The sequence below is a fragment of the Eschscholzia californica genome, unplaced genomic scaffold, assembly GCF_041429995.1.
Source record: "Eschscholzia californica isolate CP2 unplaced genomic scaffold, dmEscCali1.0.p SCAF_1, whole genome shotgun sequence".
In the NCBI taxonomy this organism is placed as follows: Eukaryota; Viridiplantae; Streptophyta; class Magnoliopsida; order Ranunculales; family Papaveraceae; genus Eschscholzia; species Eschscholzia californica.
Genome location: NW_028238198.1, coordinates 25005300 through 25014721, shown reverse-complemented (window position 1 = coordinate 25014721; position 9422 = coordinate 25005300). Strand labels below are relative to the sequence as shown.

The 9422-nt window shown below is 35.8% G+C and overlaps 1 protein-coding gene across 1 annotated transcript; it reads right to left on the bottom strand.

Moving 5' to 3' along the window:
- Positions 1–2674: 2674 nt before the first annotated feature.
- Positions 2675–7958, bottom strand: LOC147565413 (jasmonate-induced oxygenase 2-like). The gene is made up of 3 exons (XM_086651900.1): positions 6989–7958; positions 5666–5996; positions 2675–3414 (listed from the first exon to the last, which is right to left on the bottom strand). The coding sequence occupies exons 1-3, from the start codon at positions 7477–7479 to the stop codon at positions 3172–3174; spliced, it is 1065 nt and encodes a 354-aa protein (XP_086508026.1). The 5' UTR covers positions 7480–7958; the 3' UTR covers positions 2675–3171.
- Positions 7959–9422: the final 1464 nt, after the last annotated feature.

The window sequence follows — 9422 nt, the reverse complement described above, 5'->3', positions numbered from 1 at the left end:
TAAGGGTGTGCCTGGAATAAAGTGAAAATCCCGAGAGATGCAAAATGTAATCGTCGGGATCTCTCTTTTCTTGAAGACATGTCGGGTTAACGTTGTAGGACTTGATTTCGTACTTTGTTTCGTAAGAGGTAAGGATCAACAAATGGAGATGCCCGAAGGACAACTCCTCTTAAAACTTTCAGAATTTGAAATAATATATGTCCTTTTTCCCAGATGTAGTTGCTTTGATAATCATCACAAGAAAGTTATCGAATAACAGAATCAACAGAAAAGAATAAATCTCATGGTCTCCCAATATCCTTCAGTGCAACAATGAATTGCCGAGATCTCTCTTGACTTAGAGGCATGTCCTTTCAAAACATTGTAAAACTTCTAGAAAGCAAATACTCAATTCTCCGGGTTTCCAAATGTAGTTACCTTGATAATTGGCACACGAAAATAGTCGAGTAGCATAATCAACAAAGTTACATACGCCAATGATATAAGAAGAGAGAACTCCATTTGAAATCCCATAACTTGTAGAGACATCTTGTATCCATGGTGATTGTGTAACAAGTATTTCTTCCTCAGCTTCCTTCGTAAAATCCAGATTATGACTTTCCTCTATTATGTTTTTGTCAAACTCTTGCGTGGAAGATAGTTCCATCTTATTCCTCTTGAAATTGGCTGGTTTAGGTGGTGGTGTAGTTGGTTGGTGGATGGTTTCGGTTGTGGTGGTAAGGTTGGTTATTGATAGGTTATGTTGATATGAATGTGGTGATCGAAAGTTCAATTCAAGGGTTGGAGTAAACGGTTCATGTGGGTGGTTTAGGTGGATTCGGTTTGGTGTTGTTTCATGGTCAAAGGATTGATAAGGATCACGGTAAGAATTTTGTTTCGTGGTTTGGGCTAGGAAGGAGTTGGATGGGCTTGGGTGTTGATTGTAGACGAGGTCTCCGTGTAATAGGGTAGGGTCGCGATTTGGAGAGGTGCAAGGTGTGCTTGTTGTGTAGTTGATGGGTGCAACCGAGTAGGTAGTGGTGGTAGGGTAATGTCGGGCTTCATAAGGGACGTGGGTAAAAGATGGGGTGTATCTTGGTTCCGGAATGGGCCACGGGGAATGTTGGTTAGGTTGATAGAGACGGGTATTTGCAGCCGAATGGGTAGGGTATGCTAGGTGGTTGGTGGTGTGTGGGTATGGGGCCGTTGAGTTACTGTTGTGGACGGGCAGGTTAGGGTAATGGGCAAAGAAGTGTTGATATGCTAGGGTTTGAGTGGGTAGGTTCTGTTGGACGGTTTCTCTGGGGCTTGGTGTTGCTTCGGCTAGGGTTTGGTAGGGTGGTAAAGGGTGGCCGAATATGCTCTGGTTTGGAGAAGTTTCGTTTAGGCTTTGGTTGGGGAAAGATGGGTGATGGATGGTGCTAGGGTTTAGCGAGGTCATGGGTTTACTAGACATCCTGTATGGGGTTGTAGTAAACGGGTAAGACCTAACAGGGTCCTGGTGTTCCGGTGTGTAATGGGGTTGGGTACGGTTTGGTTGAACTAGGGTGGTTATCGTGGGACTAGGGTTTGGGGAAGATTCAGGGTTTTGGCTTGGTGTAAAATAATAAGTGGAATACGGTGGTGGTGGTGGTGGTGGTGGTGGTGATGGTGGCGTCGGCAAGGGATTTCCAAAAAACTTGTTATGATTTGGTTGTTCTATGGAGCAATAGGAAGATGGAGGGGAAGGAAAAAAATATGACTTACTTGGTTCGTCTCCGGGTTCCAATCATACGAATATGTTGAATTCTTCTTTTGATGATTTTCTTCAATTTGTATTTTGTTTTATATTGTTATGTTTTGAATAGCCCCATTCGTCTCCGAGTTCCCAATCATACGAACATGTTGAATGCTTCTTTTGGTTATGATGATTTTCTTCAATTGGAATTTTGTCTTCATAGTTATGTTTTGAATATTTCCATTCGTATCCAAAATCATCCATATTCGACTCATCGAAATTTTCTGCCTCATAGTAGGAGAAGTTATCTTCTTGTCGATCATTGAAATAAATTTTTTGGTAAGATAAATCATCTTCCTCGCAATTCGATCTTTCTTCAAGAAAACTTTCATCACTATAAGACGAAGAGTCCATTGATATAAAAACTAACCTTCACGAAAAAAAATTCCAGAATTTTGATGGTTCTGAATACCACTTGATGTAGACGCAGCGGAATTAAAATAAGAACAATAAAATAAACGAAGAACGGTAAAGAAAACGATAAATAACTAAAACTTAATTAACTTCAATGGTTTTTCTCTTCAATATGAATAATAAACAAGACTGGACCTCCTTTTATAGTTACTAAACTTTCCTAGATAGACATAAACTAGGATTCCTAAACAATAGAAATACCTAAAACTTCCTAAACCTAGATTCATTATGAATCCTTCTTAAATTAAAACTTCCTAAACTAACTAGATTGGCCGACTAGGCCTCGGGTGCGCGGGATCGCGGGTCTGTCCCGTTATGCGCCTGCATCAGTAAGAACGAGTTTTCGTACCCATCAAGGAACTTACTACTTCTTATCTTCTTTACAAGGCATTTCTCAATCCAATATATAGGCCATTACCCTCATTCACTCTTGGTAACTTTTCGGTAGTAATATAAAAGAGACATAAATAAAGAGTTTATGTTTTATTGAAAACAGTGTTCAAATAACAAAAGTTATAGTGCTTTGATATTCACTTTATTTTTAACTACAAGACTTCATGAATGAAAGACTTAACAAAAAAAAAGACTTCAACTCATTTTACATTATTATATATATTTTTTCATATATATAGGTTGAAGTTGTAAAATCAAGTGCAACATATACTTAGCTTTTACAATATATCTTTTTTTTAATATTGACTTAATGGTCAATACAAAAGTATAAATACATCGATACGATGTGATAAGCACGATAACTGTCGAATTACTACTGGTCTAAAGCCCGCAGAAACTATTTTATTCGTACCAAGGTCAATATTCCTGAATGTGCACTTCCATGAGATTGAACTTGAGGCCTCTGCATTACGGAGTAGATGTACTTACCAACTAGGCTATCCGTTGTTGGCACTTTTACATTATATCTTGTAATATATATTTTAATGTTGACTAAGCCATAGATCATAGATGTACATATAAATAATCGTATTTGTGGTAAATCAACTTTACGATTTTAAAGACTCCACTTGAGATTTTCCATTGAGTCCTCTTCTCCTCATGTAAAGCCTGTATTCGGCAAATGTCATTGGTTGGTATAAAGAGGGTCTAGTCGGTGTCACAAGCTCCTTTGCTGGTTCTATGACTAAATCAAGCTTTGGATTGGAGAAGAAGGCAATTGACATACGTTCTTTAGCCGGATTAACTACCACTCTGTGCTCCACGCTCTTGTATATCCCATTGCTCAGTATCTAATTTTACAAAAAAGAAAAATTCATTATACAAACTAAAAAGTTAAGAAGGAAAATGCTAAAGTTACAAAAGATATTGACAAAATATAGTTCCCAGCTGATGTGGCGGTTGTGGTTTGAAACTTTGACCAAATCTAGACCGTTGAGAGATGAACATCACAACCGCCACATCAACTGGGAACTCTCTTGTGTCAAAATCCTTTGTAACTCTAGCATCTCCCAATTAAGAAAACATATATAAAAGTGATCATTCTCGATATGAGATGGTATACATTAGCACTACGAACTATCACAATTTTCTTATGTTTCTATAGGGCGCATACATGTCAAGATATCCATTCTTTATGATCTTTAAGAAGAAATATCAAAATGGACATCATCAAGAAAAATTAGACTTTTATTCTCTATAAAGTGTCTAAAATTTAGAAGATTCTTTAGTGGGATCCTCGGTATAGTTATGAACCTTCTATTTTGTCTTTGCATCTACCAATGAACATATGGTCAATAATGGGCAACTCCTCTGCAATTAACAACCTTGTTCCTTGATGCACCCTTCCTTCTATCTTTGAAATGTTGAATAGTTCCAAAAAGAGTTGTAGACTCAACCACTAGTCCTTTCTATAGAAGGAAAGGCTATTTTTGAGCAGATTGTTTATAATTCCAAAAATAACATAATTGTTTATGATAACATAAATTGATTAAAAAAATGTACATATTTCAATAATTAACCATCCATGGTTTTGATAGAGAGAAATTATATTCATCCGTCCGTTCCTCTCCCAGCCCTCCGTCTGATGTGGCGACATATTATTTGAGCATAAAAAATTCTATTCTCCCTCCATTTTGGTCTCTCCCCCAGCCCTCCGCTAACGTGGCGACATATCATTGGAGTACATTTTCTCACCATTCTCTCTCCAATTGTTCCACACTCAAGTGATGTGTTGCACGTCAGCGGAGGGCTGGGAGCAGAGCCGTGCGGTGCCCAGTGCGGGCAGGGCGCCCGCACTAGGCCCCGCAATGTAGAGGGCCCACAAAACTTAATTAAGGGTAGCTTTTGGAATTGTTAATTAAGGGTAGTTGTTAACTATGACTACATTTGGCTATTTGGGGATGTGTTGACTGTTTCCCAACACGGTAACTTCCTTAAATCTCTCTCTCACCGTTAAGCAATGTGGACGAGGGGCCCCACATCACTTTTCCACTTTCTATGTATGTACTGATATATTTCTTTTATTCTCTCCTTTAATATTGGGTTTGTGTTTTAGTACATTTCATTGTTTTTCTCTTTATTTTTTTGAGCACTACTTTGATTTCTCTCTTGTTATCTTTAACTTTTTCTATTTTTAATTTATCTTTACCTAAATTCCTAAACTATTTCTTATAAATTAAAGAAGAAATTTAAATTTGATGCAATGGTTCTAATAGTTTTTTGATTTCTCCCATCTACAAAATTTTATATGGAGATTACAAATTACATAGAAAAAAATCAAGTTTTAATATAGGATATTTAAATTTTTTTTGTAGTTCATATCTATGACACCAAAAAACACAAATGTGGAAATTTAAAGAGGATGGAAAAGTAAAAAGAAGAAAAAAATGATTCAAGCACAAATATGATCAATTATTTTGATTTTTTTTGTTATTCTGATTTTAAAATATTTTTTAAGTTTGATTATACAAGGGGAAGGGCCCCAAATAAATTTTGCACCGGGCCCCTGAATTCTCAGGCACGGCCCTGGCTGGGAGGTGGACCAAAATGAAGGGATGAATAGAATTTGTTCTTGAGCATATATTCTAGGGTTAGGGGAGGGACCAAATGCAGGGATGAACCAAATTTTTGATACATAAAAGTGTTTTAATTTATCAAACAGTTTTAACCTAAATTTGCAACTAAGTTTCAGCTTTTGCCACAAAATATTGTATGTTATATATATAATATTCTCAGGCAGAAGTCCATGGAATCAAAACTACAGAATTAATGAGGATAATACTCAGCCAAGACAAACAATTCCATGTGCCAATATTAATTCATACAATCATCTCTTATTATTTCATCCTCTTCAAGCATATATAAACCATTACTTACATGTGATCATATATATATATATATGTATCATGGAGTAAAGAACTGCATATACCACGAAATCTCAACTACAGCTAAACATATTTGGTTCTTTTATTATAATATATCTCTTGCTAGCTAGCTAGACTAAAATATGTTAATAGAGAGAGAAGAGGTTGAGATGATCACCTGAATTTGGTCGCCAATATTAACGATAATTGCGTCTTGAACGGGTTTAATCGTTACCCAAGTATCGGCTTTACGAACTTGAAGACCAGAGACATATTGGTCGGGTAAGAGAAGAGTAATAGAACCAGGATCAGAGTGTGAAGAAAGACCTAGAGTAAGATTAGGTTGTGGGCATTTTGGATAGAAATTCGCCCTCATAGTTGCTCCAATATCTTCCCCTCCAAATTTTTCCCCGAAGTAGTCCTCAACCAACCCTAGGTTGGTTGATAAAATCTTCATCAACTTTTCACTTAGCTTGGCCAATTGGTTCCCATACTCCTCAGTTTCCTCCCTACATCATTCATATATTTATTAGTCAGTCCATTATCAAATTTATATTGCTAATATAATTAATCTAACTCCATTTTTAAGAAAAATTTTCCAACATGGGTTAGATTGTTCTAGGAGGCCAGTTTGAGTACTGCAGTCTCTACACGCCTAATTCATAGTTTAGTCGGTTTTTTCGCCTTAATACCGAGATTTTCAAAAAGAAAAGTTTTAACGGTCCAAACCTTAACTGTAAGCGAATTGTTTATGCTTTTCACATCCATATCAAAGTCTATGGATACAGGGTCTTCTTCCTGACAAAGACTCCATGAGTCCACCCAAAATTTACTATATTTGAGCACACACCTAGAGCCTACATTCTGAATGCTCTTCCAGGCTATGTTAGACTATCCCGACGCACTGCGGATGTTTTTTTTTCCCGTTAGACGTGGTTTCTACAATACTTCTTTTTATTGTTGACGTTCTTATGCCGTCAACAATAACTTGTATTTTTGTGGTGCTAGCTAAGTTCAAACCCAATTAATACAGAGTATCGTTATTGGCAAAAACACAAGGCCACACAAAAGACCTCAACACTTATTAAATTTGAGCTCGCACTCGTAGGCTCTCCCAATATGAAATTGCTAATTAAGAAGACTATGGGTGTAGATGTCCATTACCACATGCATGTATATATATAAATATGCTATATTGGTGCATGCATCTAACCTTATTTTATTGAAATAGTATATGAGTAAAACTTAGATCTAACTGTGAGTGCACCCATAAATGATTGACATAATTATTTGGAAATCATTATAATTTGACCATTACTAGCACCCATTGGGCAGTCTATCTTGGCTGGCTGGATATTAAATGATCCATGGATATACTCCTATATTTTCCTTTAATATCAACCCTATACTATACACATATCAATTAACTTTGATAAAATACTATCTTGTTATATATATGGATTAAAATCTTCAAGGGTAATTTAGATAAATAGATATATACCTCAATGAAGTTGGTAAAGAAGGCCATTTGTTATGATCCTTGATAGAAGTTGGAAGAAAGTGAAGATAAAAATAGTCACTCCAATCAAGAATTGCACCCTTTTCGACTCCCAAACGGCTCCCATAACCTTCATAAGTGGTGGGTGAATTTGCATATTCTTGTTTAACCTCAATTGGTAGATAGAAAAATTCCCTCCATGATTTTTTGGTATTATGAAGAAGTTGATGGTTAATTCCATGGTTCACAACTTGGAAGAATCCCCACTCTGTACATGCCTTATAAATTTCGTTCATAGTCGATAAACGAAGTTCATGATCATCGGAATTGAGTCGACTTAAATCGATAAGAGGGATTTGATCAAGTTCATTTGTTGAGTCAATTTGGGTAGGTCTTTCTGAGGGGGGTTTGATATATCTATCAGGGATGACTGTGGAATTAGAAAGAGATTGTACTCTGACTATTGGTTCAGGCCACTCTTGTAACTCACTCATGTTTTATTGGTTCTTAATGATCTGTAAATTTAGTACAAGATGAAACATGACCTAGAGTTCATACTTAAATACAAGTTTATGAGGTAGAGAGAGAAAGAGACAGACAGACATACACATATAGAGAGAGAGAGAGAGAGAGAGAGAGAGAGAGAGAGGTGGGTTGAATATATGTTAGCTGAGAGAGTGACAGAGACATGAAACAAAATTAAGAACGTGTTATTTGTGGGGAATTGACAAAAGAAAGAAAGAAATATCCAAACTAAATAATATCTTTATCATCAACAACCTTCACTGTGGTATTCTTTCTGAAAACAACCTTTCATCCAAACTTTCAACTTGAACACTGTTACAAATTTTCCTTATCTTTTTTGGGTTAAATAGAGTCTTAATTAATTTTTAATTTCTCCGAATCGTTCGACCCGGCATTGATTAGATCCAAGTATAATTCTGACTGGTTTAGGTGAATGGTTAGAATTCCTAAAGAGAAAAAATTCACTATTGAGTATTTCCTTATTACCTCAAATGATTGTTGGTTGAGTTATTTTAGCTTGATTAATTCAACAGCCCTTGGTCTAAATTGTCCGACAAATAATGATTTTCCACGTAAGAGGACAGACATGGAGGCCATTCAACTTTAATTACTTGTTCATAAGATTTTGGGTTAATTCGCAAATGACCCTCTAGTTTATGATCAGCTTCCCGCATAGCTCCCTTAATTTATCAAAAATACCCAGATGATCTCCTTTTTATTGTTACCGTCTATTGACCGTTAAAGTCAGATTTTTCTTCCAAAGTTACCATTCTTTTAATTCTTTCACATCAACCAAATTGTTTCTCTCTCTAAAAACTATCTCTGGTTCATCTTTCCCGAATTGTTTATCTCTCTAAAAATTATTCTCTCTCATCAACCTAGATGTTCATGGCGATTGGTAAAGGGAGCTGAAAATTGTTGTCGGGGAGCTATTGTGGTTGGGGAGCTATAACGATTAGTAAGGGGAGATAAGACTTTTGCATTGTTATTTTAAAGACCTTCTATGTTACAAATTTTGAAATGTAAAACTCAGTATTTGAAGAACTCAAGTGTAATATAGTCAAATATCTCAGAAATAACAAAAAAGAAAAACGCTTTCTTCGTCTTTCACACATTCTCTCTTTTGAATTCGACTCTCCCACTCTCCCTTCGGCTTCTCCTCTTGCAATCTCTTTCTTTCATCAACTACAAATTTCCGGCGATTTTTACCCAAGTATTTTCCCCAATGAAAAAGACATCAACCAAAATCGAGAAACAATTTTCCTTTTTTCTAAATAGAGAAATTTTACAAATAGAGAAACTATTTTACTTTTTTTCCCTAACCTGGGGGGAAATTTTTTAAAATTTCCCCAAGGAAATTGTTAAACGAACCGAAAGATTCTGCCTCTTTTTGGGCAATTTTTTAAAGTTAAAGGAAAAAAGAGAAATAAACTTAACCGAAAATATTTATCTTGCGAATTCTTTACATCTTAAGAGATATCTTCATCTATATATAATAACACTGTTTGATTGAGTTGGTAGTTGTTGGTTCGATTGAAAAATATCTTCTTCCTCCAATAAAGAAGCAACATCATAAATATCTTGAGATATTGGTAATGGTTGTTTTGTAACTTGATGGTGGAGAAGAAAAGAGAGGTATTGTTGCTAAAATATTTAGGATTTAAGAAAGAATAGGAAAGAAAAGAAAAATTTAAAAAAATTTGAATTGTGTAAATGTTTTTTTTTCTAATCTCTCTTCATTTCATTATTTAGTTTCAAATCCGAAAAAATAGCTCCTAATACCAAATTAGTATGGGGAGCTGTAGTACAAAAAATTGATTTTATACTACACCTCCCCTACAACAATTTCCAACTCCCAGTACTAATCGCCACGTTCATCATCAAAACACTTTCGCTCTCCCATCAAATCACC